Source organism: Megascapheus bottae, chromosome 9 (genome assembly GCF_031878675.1).
Source record: "Megascapheus bottae isolate mThoBot1 chromosome 9, mThoBot2.hap1, whole genome shotgun sequence".
NCBI lineage: Eukaryota > Metazoa > Chordata > Mammalia > Rodentia > Geomyidae > Megascapheus > Megascapheus bottae.
In genome coordinates this window covers 13,548,983-13,573,113 of record NC_143517.1, presented here as the reverse complement: position 1 = coordinate 13,573,113, position 24,131 = coordinate 13,548,983, and the positions used below count along the sequence as shown (strand labels likewise).

At 38.2% G+C, this 24,131-nt stretch overlaps 1 protein-coding gene across 2 annotated transcripts; it reads left to right on the top strand.

Moving 5' to 3' along the window:
• The first annotated feature begins 379 nt into the window (after nucleotides 1-379).
• Ttpa (alpha tocopherol transfer protein) lies at nucleotides 380-23,275 on the top strand. 2 transcript variants are annotated; one of them, XM_090338875.1, is made up of 5 exons: nucleotides 380-583; nucleotides 9,795-9,948; nucleotides 14,851-15,044; nucleotides 17,696-17,806; nucleotides 20,760-23,275. In XM_090338875.1, the coding sequence occupies exons 1-5, from the start codon at nucleotides 380-382 to the stop codon at nucleotides 20,931-20,933; spliced, it is 837 nt and encodes a 278-aa protein (XP_090195001.1). In that variant the 3' UTR covers nucleotides 20,934-23,275. The 2 variants fall into 2 exon arrangements, with proteins under 2 accessions (XP_090195001.1, XP_090195002.1); XM_090338876.1 differs by lacking the exons at nucleotides 14,851-15,044; nucleotides 17,696-17,806 and having other exon boundaries at nucleotides 20,760-20,926.
• The last annotated feature ends 856 nt before the right edge of the window (nucleotides 23,276-24,131 follow it).

Sequence of the window (24,131 nt, the reverse complement as noted above, 5' to 3'; positions counted from 1 at the left end):
GTTTCCAGATCCAAGATTCTAAGAAGGGGTAGGAAGGAAAAGGAACAAGAGAAGGGAAGGAACAAGGAGGGGTGAGGGGAGAAGAGGAAAGGTCCCAAGTAACTTTTTGACATCCTGCGCGCTTCCTGCTGAACACCAATGGCCTTCCCATGGGGGCGCGTTTGGATGATCGCTGGAAACGACAGAAGCTGGGTTTAGCACGCACGGGGACCCCACGCGGGTCTCCTTTAAGAGGCAGTCCTGGCCTTCCCACACGCCGCTGGGTGTGCTGAGCCCCAGGTGGGTGTGCGCTGGCCGGCGGCCACTCGGTAGGGGCGGAGGATGGCGCCTGGCCCGCGCTTTTCCCCACTGGCCTGGCATCGGCGGTGGCGCGGCGGGGATGGCAGAGATGAGGCCGGGAACAGCCGCGGGGCAGCAGCTCAACGCGCTACCGGATCACTCGCCGCTGCTGCAGCCTGGCTTGCAGGAGCTGCGGCGCCGGGCCCGGGAGGCGGGAGCCGCGTTCTCCTCGTTGCCCTTCCCCGACGCCTTCCTGCTGCGGTTCCTGCGCGCCCGGGATTTCGACCTGGACTTGGCCTGGAGGGTAAGCACGAGCCCGGCGCGGCGATGGCACGGAGGCCTGGGGACCAGAAGCCGGGGACGGGTGCGCGGGGCTGCGCGGGGACACGGCATGCCACCCAGATGCGGGCAGAGAACCGCAGGTTTGCCCTCGCGCGTCCTCCTGCCAGTTCCTCCCGGATAGGAGACCTGGAGAGTCAGTCGCCCGTCCTGCGGTGGAATTTGGGGGAGAAAAATGCTGAATCTCCGAGGTCAAGCGTGACAAAACTAGGTCTTTTTAACAGAACTACTTCAAAGGGAAGTCGTACCAGCAGCTCAGGGAATCCTGAGAATTCAAAGATCAGACACACACCTGTTTCCAGGTGTGCTTCAGCGAGTGGAGAGAAATGGGGGCTTTGGAGAAGGGAAGGAGGGGGATGAAAAACAGAAATCTCAAATGCGACCTTGAGTTTGTCACTTGGGGGTTCAGTGTCCTTACTTGTGAAATAATGGCGAGATCGCTTACCTTTATCGATTGTTTTCGAGGCCTGGACGATGACCTGGAACAGTTACAGCAGGATGCACCCAGGCCGTGTAAACATTGTACCGCATCTAGTCCACCTGCCAAGAGAAAAGTCCCGTTTTGTTAAAAGTCAGTTTTGTTAAAGCGAAATTTTAAATTAAAATAAAATGCATATGCTAAAAACAATGAACGGAATACAAAAGAGGAAAAAGTCCAAACATTCTGTTCGATTTTTTTTGCATCAGCATGTATTAGCTGTATGTGCAAATAAGATTCCACCAAGTAAGTTTTCAAAAGGAGTGTTCTAACAGGAAAAACATTCTCACTTCCAAACCTGGGATGACATCAGTCAGGTTGCAGAGACGTGATTCTGATTTATTTATGTACCTTTCCAAACCTGGCCTATTTTCACAGGAGCAGGTGTACCTGTGGTTTTTATATCTTGATTATGTGATTTGAAGTACAGATCATCTCATATGAATATGTCTGTATAAATCTTAATTTTATTGGGCAGCTATTATTCCATAAAATAAGCACATTAGGGTCGGGTGTTTGGTGATAGAGTGCTTGCCTAGCATGCACCAAGACCCGGGTTGGATTCCTCGGTACCACATACATAGAAAAAAGCCGAAAATGGTGCTGAGGCTCAAGTGGTAGAGCTCTAGCCTTGAGAAAGTTCCAGGGCAGTGCTCAGGCCCTGAGCTTAAGACCAGGACTGGCAAAAAAAATAAGCACATTAAAGGTATCTAAGCAATCCTACTTTTGGATTACTGCCTGTGGATGCTGGTGGTACTTGTATGATATGTATTTCATTTTATTTTTAGACACCTATTCTTTGTCCAGCAGTACAGACAATCCAGTGAACAATGAGTCTATGGTTTCTTCCATTTGGGACAGCATTCTAGAATGTTTTCATACATTATCTTGACCAATCAGTAAGGATACAGACTTACTGGATAAATTCAACTTGCAGAATTACTGGGCAAAGTTCTGAGAAAGACAGAGAACTATCTTCCAGAGTCCACATTCCTCTTTTCCCTGATAAAAACGTGTATAAAAAGTCTTGTTCTTCCTTTTAGGAAATATAATTTTTGTGACAATTTGCTAGGTGAGAAAGTCTTTTCTTTTAACATGATGTTCATTTGTTTAGTTCCAAGTGATGTTAACCATCTCTTAAGTATCTAAATATTGAGTTAATTGTTTTGATTACTTGTTCATTGTGTGTGTGTGTGTGTGTGTGTGTGTGTGTGTGTGTGTGTGTTGATACTGAGGCTTGAATTCAGGGCCTTGTGTTCTTTCTTCGATTTTTGCTCAAAACTGGCATGTTACTACAAGAGTTACACTTCTGTTTCTGGCTTTTTGCCAATTAATTGGATGCTAGAGTCTCATGGACTTCTTTTGAAATCTTCTTGATTGGCTTTCAACTATGACCATCAGATCTCATCTGCCCAGGTAGCTAGGGTCACAGATGTGAACAACCAGTGCCTGGCTACTTGTTCATTTTTATGTTTTCATTCATAAAATGCCTAACTATGTCAAAGGAAATAGATCTTTGTCCTAGTTTGTTGCCTCTTGCCTGTTGCTTGAAAGTATTTCTACAATTTGCTTTCTGAAAGAAGATTCAAAAATGTTCTCTGATTAGTTTGAAATATATGTGTATGTATATCTCTGTATATATATATTAATATTTTTGTCGAGAGGTTGAACCCAGGTCCTCATACATGCTAAGCATCTTCCCTTCTACTGAAGTATAACCACTAGCCCCAGTTTTGTTGAACATTGCTACCCACTCCATTTTTCTCTCACTATCTCTCCCCATGACTCTCCCCACCCAAAGTTGTAAGGTTCATTTCCAACCTAGTGTCTTATGAGTATTGATGTTGTATTGGTTCTCTCTTTATCCTTGTTTCACCATTTTCTTCTCCTTTCCTTCCCCAAACCAGATAAGCATATATATAAGAGCATCATTTTCTATGATAATATGTACATAGCTATTGAGCTATTGTGATCCTCTGCATGACTATCCCAGACATACAGTAATTATTACAAATGAGGCGTTGTCCCTGAGCTCTTCAAGTCAAGGCTACTGCCCTTCCCTTGAGCCATAGTGCCACTTTTGGTTTTCTAGTGGTTAATTGGAGATGAATTTTAGTGCCCTGGCTGCCTTTGAATTGCGATCCTCAGATCTCAGCCTCCAGAGTAGCTAGAATTACAGGCATCCTGTCCAGCTTCAGTTTTAGGTTTTATAAGTTTTCTATTCAAAATATTCTCTAAAAATGGCTTTCTGCTTTTATGAGATTTATTTTGATGTGGGAAGTAAAATAAGAATATAGCTTTGCTAGCTGGGTGCAGTGACTTACACCTGTAATCTTAGTTACTCAGGAGGCTGAGATCTGAAGATTGAGGTTCAAAGCCAGCCTGAGCACTAAAGTCCATGAGATTCTTATCTTCAATTAACCACCAGAAAACCAGAAGTGGTGCTGTGGCTCAGGGGGTAAGGTAGTAGCCTTGAGCTGAAGAGCTCAGGGACAGTGCGCAGGCCCAGAGTCCAAGCCCCACAACTGGAAAAAAAAAAAGAATGTAGCTTTACTTTACCTTTTTATTTGTATTTATTTATTTATTTTTCCTTTTAATGTATTGAGCAAGTGTCCCAACAGTAGAAATAATAAATAAATAAATAAATACTCCGCAGTTACTAAATATAATACAATGCAATCTCAGGTCCAGTTGTCGCCAGGAGTAGGTTAACAGGTCAGGGCCAGAAGGATCTTGGTTGTGTGGGGGAGGGATTTCAGGACAGACACAGGAGACTTAATGGGAGCAGGTTCATTAAGGCAAAAGAAGGCTGAAATAACTGTCTTAAGGTGAGATGGGGGAATGAGCAGGCCAAAAAATAATCAGCTGCCTAGAGGGTCTGAAGATCTAAAACTTCTATCCAGGTTCAAGGACATTGGAGAGGTCTTTCTGGGAGAAGAAAAGGATTTTCCTGGGAAATTGGTTGCGTAGCATGAATTCCTAGAGATGGGGTTATTATATGTTATTAACTTTTCCTACGCATCCAATATGGAGGCCACTGACCAGATGCTCCAAAGAGGCAGACATGGAAATGTTGTGATGAAACCTCTTGTTTACACAATGTATTCTATGCCAGTGGAAGATAAAGATGGCAGATCTAAGAGTGGGACAACAGCTATAGCAATATTAACTGTTATGTGTTAATCGGCCCTGGTAGTCATGGTTGCTGCGACTTTTCATCCATCATAAGCTGTGGTTTAATAGGACATAGCTAACTGTCCTGAGCCATTTTGACCAGGATCTAATTTTCCTACTAACATTTGAATCATTGTTCTCAGTTGTCAGGTTTCCTAACTCTTTTCCTAACCCCTATGTCACTATAAAAAAGGCAGAGATTTTGGAGGGATGGTTGGTTGATTCTTCAGCATAAAGGTTTGAACTCAGAGCTACATGCTCACTAGTCAAGTGCTCTACTATTTGAACCATGCCTCCAGGACTATGAGTAATTTAAGTAAGGCATAAACACACACACACATAAACTAATAAACACATATATGTGTGTGAATAACAAATAATAAAAATGATTTGCTAATTTCATGTGAGCTGCTCTTTAAATACTGATGGGTAAAGGTTTAATAAAATTTACTAAAGATTCCGTTATAATATGTGTTTTTTCTCATATATTTTTTCTTGTAATTAACAGAAAGGTTACATTATATTTGCCAAATAGAAGGTGCATTAATTCACATACATTAATACCCTTTCACATGTCTTGGTCCCTATTTCCTTCCCCTCACCCCCACCCCTCATCTTGTTTTCCCCCCTTCCCTATCCAATTTCAAATAACTAAATACAAATATATCCAATATATCAGATAACAAAGTAAGATACTGTAACAATATGAGATAATCAAGGGATAGCAAAAGAGATGAGAGATATCATAGTACATTAAGGACAACAATCACTCATTATATGGCTTTTGTTTCTATATCCTAGAGGTCCTTTCATTTAGCGTCATACTATATGGCCTTATGTATCTAGGTTTTGCTCTATTGCAAATCTCTGCTAGGAGAGACCAAAGTTTCTACTGATTATGACAAATGAGGGAAACCAATGAGCCTATCTTCCTTTGAGTCTGGCTTACTTCACTTAATATGATTTTTTCTAAGTCTTTCCATTTCCTAACAAATGGGGTGATGTCATTCTTTCTGACAGCAGCATAGAATTCCATTGTGTACAATATGTGTTTTTTTATACTCTTCCTTGTGTCATACAGTCCCTTGAGGAATTGGCTAGCAGGATCAAGACTCAATTCATTGGCTGGAAACCAAGATTCTGCCTCTACTTTCTTTGTCTTGTTATTTTTGCCAATTTTAAAGTAGATTGCAAAGAGAAAATATGTGAAATGGTTATTTTATTTTTCTCTACAGTTAATTATAGCTCCACTATTTTATATATATATATATATCCCATTAGGTTTTGTTAGAAGAAATCTCAGGTATAATGAAATGTCTCATTATTCTAGTATTTGTAATTAGGTCATTGTGCAAAGGGGTTTTAATTTATATTGGAACAATAGTGAATTAATAAGGTTTTTCAATTCTAATATCTAATGTACTTATGGAGTTCAGAGCACATTTACACACAGTGTATGTATGAATTTTTGTTTTGTTTTGTCTTGTGATGGTACCAGGGCTTGAACTCAGGACTTTAGCTGATGGTGCTCTACCACATGAGCCATGACCCCACCCTTTAAATGAGTTTTGTCATTATTACTCATTGTAGAAGAAACTGGGAAATAAGAAGTCATTTGTTGGGAAAGAAAACCCCTCATATTCAGTGCAGGAGCGGGGACTTGAGCTTGGGAGGACCTGAGGAGGTTTGTCATGCCTGTACATTTCATAGACCCCTTCATGTGAAACCAGCTCCTCCATCAGCTCCCCTGTCTGCTCTATGCATTCTATGAGCCAATAGTCTACTTTCTTTTAGTTTTGTTTTATATTGGTGTGGTTTGAATATGACTCAATCCCTTCAAAACTCACATTGAGATTTAATATCTATTGTAAATACTAAGAGAGTAGATAGTTAACCTAACCCTGGTATTGGTGTTTAGAAGCAAACAAAGAGTAGCTCTACTTTTCTTGTCTATAGAGTGGGGTAAAAATAGCTAGTTTCAGAGTAGTTGTGAGAGGAAATTGAACTATGAAGGCCCATAAAAGTTATGTAGAGCAGTGATTTTCTTAAAAAAAGGAAAATGGAAAAAGAAACTTATTCAGAGTATAGTTAAAACTTATAAAAATATTTTAAGTATTTTGTGCAAAACAGGTGCACTTTTCTAATGGATATTCATTTTCCATCCTATTTTCATTGTGGTAGAGGAAAGGTGGTTTGACTGAACATTTGTCACTAGCAGTTTATTTTATTCATTTATGTAATACATTTTCAACATAGGGACCTGTGAATTTATTTATCAGTGGAAAAGTAACTCTCAATCTTGATCTTGGTTTAGACCATTCCCATTGGAAAGTTAGATGTTAGAAGCGTGAAAGCAATTTGTGCACCTTTATCTTTTTTTTAAGTGTGTAGAGCCAACTGGATTATACATACACGGATGCAATCTCTCATTCCATACACATCTGCCTGCTGGGGGAGAGAAGTGATCTAAATATCCTGCTTTTATTACCTAAAATATCCTGTCTAGTGAAGCCATGATCATCCCCCAGGCAAGCAAAACCAGTTCTTGTACACACACAGTTACTCATAGGCTGTTTCCAATATTTTGCTTGAAACAAAATGTCAGGCATCCTTTTATGTCTGAGACATTATGGAGAGCAAAAGTCAGTGAGTGTTGTAAAGGACTTTGGATGTTCAGATACCTCTTAGGACAGGAGAAGGATGGCAATTTGTTTTAAAGAAGCCAGAACCTACAATACACTGGTTGTTCTGGCTGCCTTTGGAAATGGCTATTTAGGTCACTAATTATTTCTCTATTGGCAAATTGACTGGCTCCCCCCCACCCCCTTTTCTTACTTTTCAGTTGTGTTTAACTTAAAGCAGCAGTGTTATTTTTTAAAGAAGAATTAATTAGCTGAAGAGAAAAAAACAGAGAGAGGGATACAAAACAGAGAGAGAGAGAGACAGAGACAGAGACAGAGAGAGACAGAGAGAGACAGAGATTGAGAGAGACAGAGAACAGAATAACACAGATGACTCTGTCCACCTCTTTGTACACCACAGCTTTGCTTCTCTCATATGTTAATGACATTTTCCAGAATTTCACCCTTGGAACATTTGTAATTTCTCCTCTAGATTATTATTACTACTGTGTTTGTGAATTATAGAGACAATGTTTATTGTAACAACTTTCAAATAGAAAATCTGCCTTTTCCTTTTTTCTGAGCTATCTCCACATGATTAATGGATCCCAAAAGCATATAGGCATTTTAAGAAAATGAGAAGGTCAACACTTGGAAGAAAAATTAAAATATAATATCATGTAGATGAACTATTTTTTACATACAACCACCAACAAGTCCCCAGGAAATGGGATTCTTTTGTTCTTCTTACATGTATTATTTGGGTATATTGTTCCTTTGGTTCTCCTAATTAATTTGATTGATTATTATTCTGGTATGTTTCAAAACATACTAAAAGTATTACTAAAGGTAGTGTTCTGGTTATCATTTGCTAAGGAACTTACTGGTTGAAACACAGCTTTGTAGCTTATGTTCTCCACTTGGGCAAGGCTCAGTGGAAAGAATGTCTTTTTTATTTTAAATTGTATTTTATTGTCTGGATTATGTATAGAGGGGTTACAGTTACATTCATCAGGTAGTGGGTAAATTACTTCTTGAACATTGATACCCCTTCCTATGTTTATTGCCCACTTTCACTCCCCCCACCCCTTACCAAATATCTTGTTTTTCCCTTTCCCTTCCCTCTTTCAAATAAGCAAGTAAACATATATACAATATACCAGGTACCATACTCAAATACAGTAACAACATGAAATAAACTATAAGGGGAAAAAAAGAAATAACTTCACATAGTACATTAAGAACAACAGTCACAAAGATAAACCTCTTGTTTCCATCTCCTGGAGTTCATTTTGTTTAGTCTCATGGCCATATGTACCTAGCTTTTGAGCTATTATGATCATCTGCTAGGAAAATCGTAGATGTATACTAATGATTACAAATGAGGGAAACCATGGATCCTATGTTTCTTTGGGTAAGGATGTCTTTTGGATTCCAGAGTGGCATTAGATGGGAAGCTGGATAAAACACGCTATCAGGATAACATCTTCTCGAGAGAAGGAATCTATGTCTCTCCATATGGCTAGTTACCACTTAGGAACCTTACAGGTGTCTGGATCCTCAAATCAAAGTTCCTAATGTTTCTTTATTTTTTTTGTGTGTATGCCAGTCTTGGGGCTTGAACTTAGAGCATCCCAGAGCTCTTTTGTTCAAGGCTAGTTCTTTCCCTCTTGAGCCATATCACCACTTTTGGCTTTTGTATGGTTAAATTGGAGATAAGAGACTCACAGAGTGTCCTGCCTGGGCTGGCTTTGAATTGAGATCCTGAGATCTCAGCATCCTGAGTAGCGAGGATACAGATGTAAGACACTGGTCCAGCTCAGATTTGTTTTATTCCCCCTTAAAAGTTCTTCTTAATGTACTATGTTATTTCTCATCTCTATTTTTGCCCTTATGGTTAAGCTCATATTGTTACTGTATCTGACTTTGTTATTTGGTATATTGCATATACTTTTGTTTATTTGAAATAGGAAACAGAAGGGGGGAAAACAAGATGGTTGGGAGGGAGTGGGGTGAGGGAAATGGGGACAAAAACATGAGAAGGGATATCAATGTTTGAGAAGTAATGCACCTACTACCTGGCGAATGTAACTGTAACCCCTCTATACATTTCCAGATAATAAAAAAAGTCTGATGTAATGCCATTTCCACTACATATCTATTAATTACAGCAAATTGTAAGGCTAGTCTACCTTCAAGTGTTTGGATAAAGTATATCCGCACTCGTTGCTGGAAGGAATGCGTATGAACCTTAGGATGGGGAGGACTTATTGGTGATTGTAAAGACTATCTACTGTAAGTGTCAACTGAAAATTACTCAAACCTGAACTTCAGGTTTTATAGCTATAAAGCTATTCAAAATCCTGACAATGGATGGTAAGGTTCATATACAATGTCAGGGCATTCTTATTGCTGTGTGTTTGTGTGTGTGTGTGTGTGTGTGTGTGTGTGCACATGCATGCATGTGCGCCAGTTCTAGGGTTTGAACTCAGGGTTTGGACGCTGGTCCTGAGCTTTTATGCTCAACTAGTGCCTAGGCCTCTACCACTTAAGCCACAGCTCAGCTCCACTTCTGGTTTTGGTGGTTAATTGAAGATCGATCTCATGGACTTGCCTGCAGGGGCTAGCTTTGAACTGTAATCCTCAGATTTCAGCCTCCTTAGTGGCTAGAACATTGGCATGAGCTAATGTTTCCTGTCAATAATTTCATGTGCATGTGTGTGTGCACGTGTGTGTGTGCACGTGTGTGTGTGTGTGTGTGTGTGTGTGTGTGTGTGTGTGTCCTTGTTAGGCTGGCAAGGTACTACTGAGCCATGACTCTGACTTCTACTGCTGTTACAAAAACAAAACAAAACAAAAACCATACAATGTATGTTGTTTATGGGTAATTTAATTGTTTTCAGTTACTACAAAACTATTATAAATGGAGAGCAGAATGTCCAGAAATAAGTGCTGATCTTCACCCCAGAAGTATTCTTGGTCTTCTGAAGGCTGGCTATCATGGAGTTCTGAAATCCAGGGACGTCACAGGCAGTAAAGTTCTTATTTATCGAATCGGTGAGTCATATACAGCTCATCTTCCTTTCCCACCTGTTCCTCTTCCTCTTTCCTTCTAAGTTTTCTTTTTTGTGGTTGCCATATAGAAAGCTTCAATGAAACTATTGTTAAGAATTCATGTTTTATTTGTCTTTCAGATTAAATTAGTTTTGATTTTGGTTTTAACAATCCTCAACTATAACAAAATTTTAGTAGTTGAAAGATTTGAACAGAAACATGTGACAATCTTACTTCCATTTTCCCACACAGTCAACTTTACAAAGTGGAGGAAGTAAAAAAAGTAAAAAAAAAAAGAAAGATCAAGATGAAGGGTTTTAAAAATGTGTAGTAAGAAACTGGGGAAATGGGGACCATGACATGAGAAAGGGTATCTCAATATTTGTGAAGAAATGTACCTTCTGTCTGGTGAATATAATGTAACCCTTCTATTAATTACAATAAAAATATATGAAAAAATTCATTCTGAATGACCAATAATACAAAGCCCAGGAAATCCCAGAATTTTGTCTGTTATACTTGGTGATATACCTGGAGCACTGAGAAGAGAGTCTAGTGTGTGAAAAATTCCCATGAAACATTTATGGAATGAGTGTGTAAATAATGCTAAATGACATCTAAATAGTGGTGCAGACATCCTGTCCCATTAGCTTCTTTTTCTTTTTACTGCTTTCCCCCTTTTCTCTGTTTTTTTTTTTGTTGTTTTAATTTTAGTTTTTGTTTATCTCATGAGGCTTGAACTCAGGGCCTGGGTACTGTCTCTGGCTTTTTTGCTCAAAGCTAGGGTTCTGTTCTGGTTTCTGGTGTTAATTGGAGATGAGAGTGTCAGGACTTTCCTGCCTGGGCTGGCTATGGACAAAAATCCTCAGATCTCTTCTTCCTACATAGCTAGGACTACAGGTATAAGCCACCAGTGCCTGGCTTGCTTTTCCCTGTTATTATGACGTGTTTTGAGTATTTTCTATAGATTGGTTTCTCCTCTGCTCAGGCTACTACAAATAAGAATATAACAATAGGGCTGGGAGTGTAGAATACATAGCGTGTACAAATCCCTGGGTTTGAATCCTTGGTACCACATACACAGAAAAAAGCAGAAGTGGTGTTGCAGCTCAAGTGGTTGAGCTCTAGCCTTGAAAAAGCCCAAGGACAGTGTCCAGGTTCTAAGTTCAAGCCCCAGGGATGGAAAAAAAGAATATATATATGCATACACACACACATACACACACATATCCATGGTCTAGAGTGCTATTTTTTAGTATAAACATAATATATAAACATATATATTAATATGTGTGAACATACCTATGTATATAGAATATATATGTTAAAATGTCCTATTTATCTGAAATTCAACTGTAACCAGGTGCCTTATATTTTATTTTATCAGCCATCTCTGTTTTCTTTTATCTTATTTTCCTTTTTTTTTAAAGTGAGGGTTCATTGTAGGGCTTGAATGCAGAGCCTTATACTCTTACTTGACACTTTAGCTCAAGGCTGACTTTCTACCACTCGAAGAACAGGTCTGTTTACTCTCATCTTGTGTTCTTCTCCTCACTCCTGTAGTTTGTTTATAAACTACCTGAGACAAAACAAGAAATTAAAACAGCATTATGATGATGAGAAAGCAAATGTGCTGTTTTGATCACAAATGCCTTAACTGTAAATGAACTGTTCTATTTGTGGCCTGAGTTGGTTATAGAATACTAGCTTAAACCATGTGTTAACTCAAAGAGATCTTAAAATCAAGGCAACATGGAGGTTTAATGAGGATTAGGACAAAAAGTTAAATGGTATGTCAGCTGTTTGTTGTGTTAAATTATTCTAGGATGAAAAAAATATTTAGAAGAGTTTTTTAGAGTAAAAAAAGTAACCAAATAAGGAATTGTAATTTTTTAGTAGAACCTTAGTGAAGACACTAACCATGTAGCGTAGATCTTATCTTCTCCCTCCATGCTGGCAGGGCAGGCAACTTAAGGTAGAATGGAGGTAGAATAGATCAGGAAGAAGGAGGCATGAGACACAGCAGCCAGGAATGTACAGACAAACTATATTAAAGAGCTTGATGGAAAGCATATAAACATTGCCAGATGTTGGTGGCTCACTCTTGTGATTCTAGCTACTTCAGGAAGCTAAGGTCTGAGAACTGACATTAGAAGCTACCTCAGGCAGGAAAATTCATGACTCGTAGCTCTAATTATCTTCCTTGATAGAGCACTAGCCTTGAGTAAAAACAAAAAATTCAGGGCAGTACCCAGGTCTTGAATTCAAACCCTAGGACCAACACAGACACACAGACACACACACACACACACAGACACACACACACACACACACACACACACACACACACACACACACCAGCAAAAGCATCACCTGTTGGAAATGAACTGTAAAACTTGCCCATAAGTAGTATAGGTAGGGGATTGGGAGGGGAAAAACTTGGAGAAAATGAGGGAGGGGTGACACAGTTCAAAAAGAAATGTACTCATTACATGACTTATGTAACTGCAGCACTTGTGTACATCACCATTACAATATTTTTTTAAAAAGCACCATATTCCTTACTTTAAACCTTATACTTCCTCATTAAACTGAAACATGAAGAAGAGGAGGAGGGGAGGAGGAGGAGAAAAGGAAGAAGAAGAGGAGGAGCAGGAATAGCAACTTTCTTCTTCTGCCCTTGTCTGTGTCCAAATCAGGAATGTGCTCTGGGCACTGAGCAAGGATATCTTAAAAACTTAATTTTAGGGGAAAAACAAAAACAAAAGTTGGGAAAGTGAGTCCTTTGGGAACAAAAGTGTTTGCAAAGAAAAACATTTATCCAATATATGGACACCTGTCTTGAAGGAAGTATCTGGCAGAATGCATCCTTTGAAGAAACGCTCAGAAATCAATAAACAAAGGGCAGTGAGCAGGCCAACTTGCTCTGTGTGCCCAATTGATTAGACAATGTATTAATAAAAGTAACAGAGTGTACCAGATGTTAGAACAGAAAGGAGCACATAGCCTACCTCGGATTTGAGCCAACCCTCCCCCACCCCCTCAACCTACCTTTCCATCATAGATCCATGGTGTCAGGGAATTCGTTGCCACCTGTTGGCAGATGTGCCCACACTCAGTTCTGGGTTGTATACTTGTTCTGTCTTTGGTTTGCTTTTTTCTTTCTTTTTCTTTTGATGACAAGTCACAATCCAAGGGCCAGATGGATCCTCCTTACTCCCACACAGCCACCTCTATGTCCCCTTTTGTGTTTCAGAGAAACTTCAGTTAGTCTTCTCACTGCCCATACTTCCTTACAGTGCCTCCCCTGTCCATTTTGGACTGATGCAATTCCTATCTGCAATGAAAAGGCCTGAGGTAATCCCCAGAGACCTTTCCATCAAATCTGGTGAATCACCAGAGTTCTATTTTACTTGTCCTTTTAATACAAAGAAGCTATTTCTTGTTTTGAAGTAGCCATTTCTGAAGTTCTGAATCCATATAATTCTCTGTATTCTGCTCTTCTGCATCTGATTTGCAGGGTGTTGTTCTGTTTTGTTTTTGTTGGTTGTGGGGCTTGAACTCTGAATGTGGGCCCTATCCCTGAGCTCTTCAGTTCAAAACTAGTGCTCTACTACTTTGAGCCACAGCACCTCTTCTGTTTTTTTGGTAATAAAGGCCTTGTGCCTGGGCTGGCTTTGAATTGTGATCCTCAGGTTTCAGCCTCCTGAGTAGCTAAGATTACAGGCATGTGCCATTGGCACCAGGATTGATTTGTCGTTTTACCCACCCTTTTTATTCTCTTTTCTATCTCAGTTTTTTTGGTGGTTTTATTGTTTGACCTCTAGACTTTGTGTTTGCTAGGTAATTTCTCAGCCAGTCGAGCCACACCCTCAGGTTTTATTTTTCAGATATGGTCTTATCCTTTTCCAGATCATAGCTATCTAGGGGTGCTGGGAAAATGGTGGGATATGCAATTAGGAGCATGTACAGCTGCCTGGGTGCTTTTCTAGCTCTCCTTTCCCAAGGTTCACTTCCTGGTCAGGCCTTTAGGGACAGGATTAGTATGTGCTACCTGTCTCTGAGAGCTGTCACAATGGCCAGAATGTCTTCTTGCTCTTCCTACACTTCCTGTAGCCCCTTTGTCGGTTGTGCTAATAGTCACATTTCCATTCTATGACAAAAATATGTGAGAAAAGACAACTTAAAGGAAGAAAGATTTATTTTGATTCATGGTTTGGATGGTTTCAGTCCATGGCTGTCAAATGTATAGTGGAAGAAAGCTATTTATAGCAGCTGGGAAAGGGAGCTTAAGAGTGAGAAAAAGTAGCTAGGGACAAAATGTGCCATTTAAAGGCATATTTCCTTCATCTGCTTCAACTAATCCTTGTCTCCATCACCTCTCATGAGCCTGTTAAGTTATGAATTCATCAATGGATCGATCCACTGTTGAGATCAGAGCTCTCATGATTCAATCATCTCCTAAAAGCCCCACACAGGAATCCTGCTGCTTTGGAAACCAAGCTTTTAATGCTTGAAGTTTTGCGGTATGTCTCCTATGCAACGATTACTAAAGGACTAGCACTACTGCACATAGCCCAAACCCTTACACAGTAGGAGGTGAAGCATAGCCAGGGGTACAGCCAGTCTCCAGGCACAGTCCTCTCTTGGAGGGGAAGGCAGTGTTCACTTGGTCATCAAATATAGCCTGTATTCATGGTTTCCTCCTGTCCTTCTCAAAGTTTGTTCTTTGCCTTGGAAAGTTATTCTCTAGCCAATCAATGTACTATTCAATTCATGATCCTTTGCACAGGCTTTTGTTTTTATTGATCCTTTAAATCTAGAAAGAATTAATTCCCCTAAGCCACTTTTCTGCTTGTGTACACAATGCTGATATATGATCTGTGTTTTTTTTTCTTTTTAAAGCATACTGGGACCCAAAGGTGTTTACAGCTTATGATGTATTCCGTGTAAGCCTCATCACTTCGGAGCTTATTGTTCAGGAGCCAGACACTCAACGGAATGGAGTCAAGGTTATATTTGATCTGGAAGGCTGGCAGATTTCTCACGCTTTACAAATTGCCCCATCTGTGGCTAAGAAGATTGCTTCTGTACTTACAGTAAGTTGATATTTTAAAAATTGTTAGCTATAATGCTTTCAAAAATAGCTTTTTAAATGTGTGAGTACAGCAGGGTCAGTGGCTCACGCCTGTAATCTAGGTCTCAGGAGACTGAGATCTGAGGATCACAGTTCAAAGCCAGCCCCGGGCACTAAAGATCATGAGACTCTTATCTCCAATTAACCACAAAACACTAGAAGTGGAGTTGTGACTCAAGGGGTAGGATGGTAGCCTTGAGCTGAAGAGCTCAGGGACAGCGCCCACGCCACAGTTCAAGTCCCATGACCAACAAAAATAAATAAATAAATAAAAACAAATGTGTGAGTGCATTAGAAATTCAAAGAAGAAATGTAAATAGTGTCAGAAACGATGCATACAATTTAATATTGCTAACAGGAAACATAATTAATTGATTAGAAAATTAATGAACTTCTGCCTGGTGTGGCAGATCACACCAGTTATCTGAGCTACTCAGGAAAGAGAGCTCAGAAGAATCTCTGAGATCAGCCCAGATGAAAAAGTTCCTAAGACCCCATCTCAACCAGTGGAATGTTGGATGTGTTACGTACCTGTCATTCTAGCTAGGCAGAAAAATGTCAATAGGAAGATTGTGGGCTAGGTCTCCATGGGCAAAAAGTGAAACCCTACTGGAAAATAACTAATGCAAAAGAGTTGGGAGTATGGCTTAAATGGTGAAGTGCTTGTTTTGCAAGGTCAAGGTCTGAGTTCAAACACCACAGTACCCCACCTGAAAAGTAACAAGCTACAAAAATAATACTCAAACTTAGTTAAGCACAAAAATGATACACTAAAATAATAATGTCAAAATATCAAAAAAATGAAAAAAATACATCCATATAAATGCACATGCTTTTGACATTGGTATACATCCTCTTTTATTGCTTGTTTTAGGGATTTAATTCAATTCAAATTCTCTACTACTTGTGTCACACTGCAGACTACTATCATGTGTCCTTTGCATCAAAGGAATTCAGGCTTAGAATGTTTTAGGCCTTTGAAAGTTTTTTTTTTTTTTTAAAGTGCTTACCCATGATAGATGACTATTAGAGTCCCCATTTTATAAATTAATAAAAGATGGTAGTTGGGCCGGGAGTTTGGCCTAGTGGTAGAGTGCTTGCCTAGCATGCAGGAAGACCCGGGTTCGATTCCTCAGTACCACATACATAGAAAAAAGCCAGAAGTGGTGCTGAGGCTCAAGTGGTAGAGCTCTAGCCTTGAGAAAGTCCAAGGACAGTGCTCAGGCCCTGAGCTCAAGCCCAGGACTGGCAAAAACCAACCAACCAACCAACCAACAAACAAACAAACAAAAAGATGGTAGCGTGGTAACATAGTAGTGCCTAGGCACACAAGATCATCTGAATGTCAAATTATAAGCACCAATACACATAAAGACAGTTGTTACATCATATCTTTTTTCTTTAAAATTTTGTGTGCCAGTCCTGGGTTGAGCTACAGCTCCATTTTTTTTTTTTTTAAGGAGATGTGAGTTCTACAGACTTTCTTGCTTGGAATGGCCTCTAACTACAATGCTTAGATTTCAGCCTCTTAAGCAGTTAGGATTTTAGAATGGGACACTGGGGCTTTGTATCACATCATTTGTGGTGTGTGTGTGTGTCTGTGTGCACTGTTACTGAGGCTTGAACTCAGGGCTTTATGTTCTCTCTCTGCTTTCTTGCTCACAGCTAGAACTATACCACTTGAGCCATGTGTCTAGCCTGTTTTTTTTTTTTATTGGTTTCTTGTAGAAAGCATGTTATAGACTTTTCTGTTGACTTTAAATTTAGTTCCTCCAAATCTCAACCTTCCACTGGCACCTAGCTGATATGATTTTTTTTCTGTTAAGTATTAACTTTTAAAACTTTCTAAAGGACTGGAGATATGGCTCAGTGATGGAGTGTCTGCCTAAACTTTTTAAGGCCTGAATTTCTTTGATGCAAAGGACATATGCCAGTAGACTGCAGTGTGACTTAAGTAGTAGAGTGTTTGGACAAAATTAAGTCCCCAGGGGCCAGGAGTTTGGCCTAGTGGTTAAAGTGCTCGCCTAGCATGCATGAAGACCCGGGTTCGATTCCTCGGTACCACATACATAGATAAAAAGCCAGAAGTGGTGCTGAGGCTCAAGAGGTAGAGCTCTAGCCTTGAGAAAGTCCAAGGACAGTGCTCAGGCCCTGAGCTCAAGCCCAGGACTGGCAAAAAAAAAAAAAATTAAGTCCCCGAACAAGCAATAAAAGGGGATGCATACCAATGTCAAAAGCATGTGCATGCGTATGGATCTATTTTTTTCATGTTTTTATATTTTTAAGATTTGATTTTTCAAACAGAAATGTAAAATAGTAAATGTTCAAACTCATCATAGTTTCCTTACATGTGGCTATTTATGGTTGGGAACAGATTTTTTTTTTTTAATAGTGAATGTATGTACATACTTAGTCCAAACTATAAGAGAAACCAAGAAATCTTTTCTTATACTTGTAGTGGTGAATGGTAAGCCAGGCTTTTGTATTGGTGGGATGAATGATTATAAAATTGTCACAATTAGGTGTGACATTTATCCAAAAAAGAAAGTTGTTTTAAGGAATGTAATTGCAATGCTTGTTTTCCTATTAAAACGTTTATTTTATTTTCAAAAGGATTCTTTTCCACTGAAAGTTCGTGGTATACATTTTATAAATGAGCCAGTAATTTTTCATGCTGTCATTTCCATGATTAGACCATTTCTGACGGAAAAAATTAAGCAGCGGGTAAGTAAAACATATTCAAGTCACCAATCCTCCAGACTAAACATTGCAAACTTTTGTCATTTAGGTATTTCTTGATTATCTTCCACATGAACATAAACTCACATCATCTGTCTACTATTTTGATTTTTAATATGCCAGCTGCTTGTATAAACTAAGACTTAGTTGTAATTTTAAAAATCAAGCACGTTGGTTAGAAGACATTGGGAATCTAAACCTCTCAAGTATTACTGGCTGGAATGCCTGTAGAGGGCAGTGTGGTAATAGATATAAAAATCTGTACCTTGGAGACTCCGTGAGCGTAGTTTTACCTGTACACAAAATTATTACGTATACAGAATATTTATTGCAGGCAATGATTGGAAACTACCAATTACTCACAATTAGAGGACTAGTTAAGTAAACTATGGTTCATCCACACACTAGCATACAAGATTTCAGGCTGTCTGCAAAATAAAATATGCAACATACAGGCAAGGGTTGATTCTATGCAATCTTTTCTACCAAAAAGAGAGAAGCCGAATATATGACTATAGTTGCATAACAATCACATGAAATTATATTCAGGAAGATACCTATAGGGAACAGAATGAGGTAGATTAGGATGCGTAGGCTGGAGTCACGAAGCTGGAGTTGGTAGCAAGATTTCTCCCTATGAATTTTATTTGCCAGTCCCTGGCTTGAGGTCAGGGCTTGAGCACTGTCCTTGGATTTTCTCAAGGCTAGAGCTCTACCACTTGAGCCTCAGCACCATTTCTAGCTTTTTTCTATGTATGTGCTACTGAGGAATCGAACTTGTGTCTTCGTGTGTGCTAGGCAAGCACTACCATAGGCCAAACTCCCAGCCCCGTGAATTTTTTTTTAAATCCTGATTTGATTTCTAATTATGTAAATGTGTTCTTATGCAGATTAAAATACAAATTTTTTCATAATGAAATGTGTAACTGAAATGCTTAGTACTTGGGCTATATGAATATTAATATCATGCTAGTTAAAACAAGCAAATTTTGTCTTTTTAAAAATAAACCAATCCCATGGAGCTTTTAATCTCAGGTAGACATCTAATATCTTTTGGAATTCCTAAAAAATTGAAAAGAGAGTCTATATTCTCAAGAAGAAGATATATTCCACAATATTAATCTCTATAGAAACAATGTTAACCTTTAACTTAGGATCTGACTGTACTATCCATCTGGTTTCTAGCTCCTAGCCTCACATGATCCTCCTGCTTCAGTCTCCCAAATAGCTAATAGGATAGGCATGTACCACTGTGCCTTGATGAAAAATAGTCTTTAAAGGCTTTTTCTATTAACAATCACAAAATTAATTAAATACAAACAGTAACCTGATTGCAATCAGACATTTGGAATTTTATAAGCCATATTATTTTATCTTAAGAAAATATATCTGGTATGATCAGAAAATTAAGACCCTAGAGCTTCTTTATATGTTATTCTGTGCTGTTCCCATCTTCAAGAAGAACTTAAGTCATATGCTCTTCTGAATCTGGAAAATTTTGATCACTTTTCATTCTAGAATATTTTTTAAGATTTGCTAGTCACATTACTTTATTAATTTCAAAAACAAATGAGCAAACAAATATTCTCTGGTATTTTTCAGCATTCCAACTGTTCAACTGTTCTCAGACTTAAGACAAACTTCTAGATTTTTTTAAAATAAAAGTCACATTTTTGGATCCCTTTCCCACCTTGGCTTCAGTATATCCAGAAAACATCTGACTACACTATTCACTCTTTTTTTTGTGTGTGCAATTGCAAACAAGTAGCAAGCTTGGGTTTAAATCTTTAAAACAAAAATATGCATTTTTATTTTGAGTTATATTCTAAAACAATAAAAAGCCACAAAGCCCAAGAATGTCTTGGATTTAATTGAAAAGGATGATATATAGAGAGAAATTTCAAAATTGAGAACTTAAGTGAAATGCAGCTGACATGAAACAGATTTGGATTAAAAAAGGGTGAAAAGAATATCCAGCCTTTCTTTTTTTCCTTTTGAGCATTTTGGCAGCATGATAAAAGTGTTCATTTCCCCTCTTTCTTGAGAAAATAATCTAGGATTAGTATCAAACATTTCAGAAAAATTCAGGCTTGGTATGGTGAGCTTTTCCTAGGTAGAAGATGCCGAGTTCCTTAGCCTTCATGCCCCAGCACATCCCAGGGCCTTAGTGAATTCTTGTTGAATGCTCAGATGAGCATTTTCTACTAGAAATGGAAAAAAATTGTTTATTTATTTGTTTGTTTTAGCAAGGCTTTATTTTGATTCCTATGACTTTATTCTTAAGGAAAGTCTATAGCCAAGTTATAAAGTTAAACTATAAGTTTAAAAATTTTTAAGATTCTCTAATCATAATTTCCTGATACACTAGCCAAGCGGATCCATTGGCTAAACCATATAAATCATTCCTCAAAAATCTCATTATGGGCTTAAATATGGGCTCTTTGAATTAATACCAGTTAGTACATTTTGCTATTTTTTAATAAACTGTGTGCATTTATAAGAATGCCAAGATAAACTCAGGTGGCTCATTCTTGTAATTATAGATGAGAGGCTGAGATCTGAGATCATGGTTCAAGCAAGCTGGGGCAGGAAAGTCTATGAGACTCTTATCTACAATGAGTGAGCAAAGAGCTGGAAGCTGTGGCTCAAGAGACACAGTATCAGCCTTGAGGGAAAAAGCTAAAGGACAATGTCCACGCCCTGAGTTCAAGCCCTAATATGGGCCCAACAACAACAATAAAAGGTCAATCTAAGGAAACCAGCAGCACAATGTTAACATAAGCAGAAATTTTAGGAATGCAATGAAACACCCTTCTAGTCTGGGAGTTAGTAGCTTATCTTGCTAAATGGGCTCAATTTTTCCCCCACTGGAAATGTATCTAATATGATGAAAGGCAATTGGGGAAGCATATCTTCTAAAACGTTTTGATTATTTCAGATTCACATGCACGGGAACAATTACAAGCAAACTTTACTGCAGCATTTCCCCAAAATTCTTCCTCTGGAATATGGTGGTGAGGAATTCTCCATGGAGGATATTTGTCAGGAGTGGACAAATTTTATCATGAAGTCTGAAGAATATCTCAGCAGCATTTCTGAGACTAGTCAATGACAAGTTCTTTCCTGTGAATGAATGATGTCCAAATTAAAAATTCATGAGTGAGATCCAATCTGGTTACATAAATGAAAGAACGATCTTCTAATTAATGTTTGTCTGATCTTTAGCAATGTGAAAAACAAATCTTTTGCATAAGCCATATGGGTATTTGGGAAAGCGTTTTACTTTTTTCTTTTGCCAGTCCCTGGGCTTGAACTCAGGGCCTGGGCACTGAGTGTCCTGTGACACTTTTTGCTCAAGGCTAGTACTCTGCCACTTGAGCCACAATGCCACTTCCAGTTTTTTCTGTATATTGTGGTACTGAGGAATTGAACCCAGTACTTTGTGTGTGCTAGGCGAGCACTCTACTATTGGCTATCTCCTAGCCCAAACTTTTTACTTTTTAAATATACATTTTTTTCTGCTTTTGAACTACTTAAGTGTTAAGTGTATTTTAAAATCATAAAGGAGTTAGTGGCTCTTCAAACTTGGAGAATTACTTAATTACTTTTTAAGGCTGTTTATATGTATCTTTGTATATCTTTTTGTATGTTTCTATTCTTGTTTGTGTCATTTTAAACAAATTTTCTGATTGTAAATCAGTCCACTGAAAAGAAATGCTTATATTTTCAACTCATGATAGAAAAATGTATTAACACTCATTTTGGGTAAGTGTCAGATTAGATTTTTAATTCAGATTGAAATCTGAACAGAGTTTTACAGTTATTTTTGTGGGCCAGCAAGCCAATTCATCTCAGGGAAGTTCTATGCTTAGTACATTTGCACAAGAAACCTCTTTGATCTAAGAGCCTCTATGCCATTGTACTGTAAACAGCATCCGAAAGTCTTTATGAAAGTAGTAATGTTAATATAAATGATTATATATAAAATAATTGTTAAAACTTAAAATACTTCTGGTACAGTTGATAGTTTTCGATAGTGTTTTGCTTTTTGAAAAAAACAAACCAAGAATACAATTTGAACTTCTTTTTGTGGTTATTCATATCATGCTTATATAGAATAGTAGAGAAATAATATTTGCTTATCTTCTACACAGAGAATTTTTTATTGAATGATTAATAGAACCACATAAAGGAAAGGGAGTGTTACATTTTCTGAATCGTTCTCAATTACATCTGATATTTTTCAGAGTATTCATAACATGATTTAGGTTTTAGTTAGAATATTCTAACTAACCTTTGCAATTCTTATTTACTTAAAAAAATCAGTAGTTGGGATGTGTTCTTTATACTAGAGTTATGTTAAAAAGTACTTCATTTACCAAGAAAGACATCATATCATTCCTCATACTAAACACTTGCTTTCAGTGTGTGGTATAAAACATTTTATACTTAAAATAACTATTGTAATGATTTTATTTAACCTATGGCAACACAGTACATGAGATACAAAATTTGTTGAAGATTTGTTCCGCTGTTTGGGTTTCAGCAGTAATCACGATGGTATCTTGGTGCAAGGATAATTTTCTTCACACAAAGTGTTTTCTTTATGAGAAAATCCATCTAATCAGATGAGCTACTATGTGATTCTCTGTACCTATATTGTATATTTAGCATAAAATTGAGAGTAATGCTAAGTGTTCTTTAGAGAATGTGTATGATTTTAATTTATTTTGGGGAAGTTAACTTCACATTATAACTTTAAAACACATAATGTCACTTTCTAAAAAATATGGAAATCTTTATAAAATCACATAATTTAAATTTTTATAAAAAGAAGAATGGAAAAACACATGAAAGAATGAGTAGCCCCAGCAGAACACATCTGGCTTATTCCTTAAAGGACATTTCTGTCAGTTTCCACTTCATTTAAAATACCTTACCTTGTTAAGCTATAACCCTAACTACGCAGTGGCTGAGATTTGAGGATCTCCATTTGGACATTTGATGTCAGCCGGGGTAGGAAAGTCTGTGAGACTCTTAATTTTTGGTTGATCATGGGGCTTGAATTCAGGGCCTGGGCACTGTCCCTAAGCTCTTAGCTCAAAGCAAGTGCTGTATCACTTGGAGCCACAGTGCCACTTTGTTTTCTAGTGGTTAATTGGAGATAAGAGTCTCACAGACTTTCATACCTTGGCTAGCTTTGAACCTTGATCCCTAGGTCTCAGCCTTCTGAGTAGCTAGGATTATAGGCTATGTGAGACTCTTATCTCCAACTAACCATTTGTGAAACTCTTACCTCCAATTAGCCACCAAAAAGTCAGAAGTGGAGCTGTGGCTCAAGTGAAAGAGTTCTAGCCTTGAGGGAAAAGCTAAGGACCAGGCACCAGGTCCTGAGTTCGAGCCCCAGTACTGGAATGTGTACATGCATACACACACACACACACACACACACACACACACCACCGCCATGGCTGCCACCACCACCACCACCACCACTACCACCACCACCACAACAAAGAATCCTTACTTTCTTATGACCTTCTGAAGGATTGCTTGTTACAGTAAAGAATAGCATTTAAAATATTTCTCAAGTATAATTTATTAGTAATTAATTAGTAGTAATTAGAATATATTTGTTAAATATACATTTTATGATGAGTCTTTGAAATTTGTAGAAAATAAAGCAGTTCTTTAGAGAAAACTAACAATGTGAAATGTCAAGGTGATTTTATAAGATGCCAAAGTAAATAACTGTGCAGTTGTCTAGGTTATTATACTGGAACTGTGCCTGAGTGCCTTTGAACATGTTAACTCTATCAATGCTTTCTGTGTTGCTGCACAATAAAATAATTTATATATATTAATACTGTTATGTAAATGAAACCTTTTTCATTTAAAAATATGCATAAGGCATTCTCCCCTCCCCAATTCTGGTTTTCCTTTCAGAAAGTTTTAGAGAAATGTACTACCTCTAGTTGTTCATTACACAGACGTCAGTCTTCACGCTGCTGGTTTTAATTATAAGCCAGGATTGCTTACTGTTGAGACTTCCTCTTTTTCCTTTAGCTGTAGATGACGTCTAAGCTCTCTGACACTGAGCTAGATCCCAAACCTTACACTGTTTTTGTACCTTGTACTCAATTTTGCTGTGAATCTAAAACTTCTTTAAAAACTAAAGTCTATTAAAATTAAATTATTCAATGAAGTAGCACCCTGTGGAGCTTTTTATTTTATTTTATGAACTTTAAGTAGATTTACAAAGGAGTTCCTATTTAATGAAGCAATGTGTTTCTGTCAATGTCATTTCCTT

Excerpts from the sequence above, each read along its gene's own strand:
- Ttpa (XM_090338875.1), top strand. The coding sequence starts at position 380 with ATGGCAGAGATGAGGCCGGGAACAGCCGCGGGGCAGCAGCTCAACGCG. Across the intron at positions 15,045-17,695 it reads AGATTGCTTCTGTACTTACA|GATTCTTTTCCACTGAAAGT; the intron begins GTAAGTTGATAT and ends TATTTTCAAAAG. Across the intron at positions 17,807-20,759 it reads CGGAAAAAATTAAGCAGCGG|ATTCACATGCACGGGAACAA; the intron begins GTAAGTAAAACA and ends TGATTATTTCAG.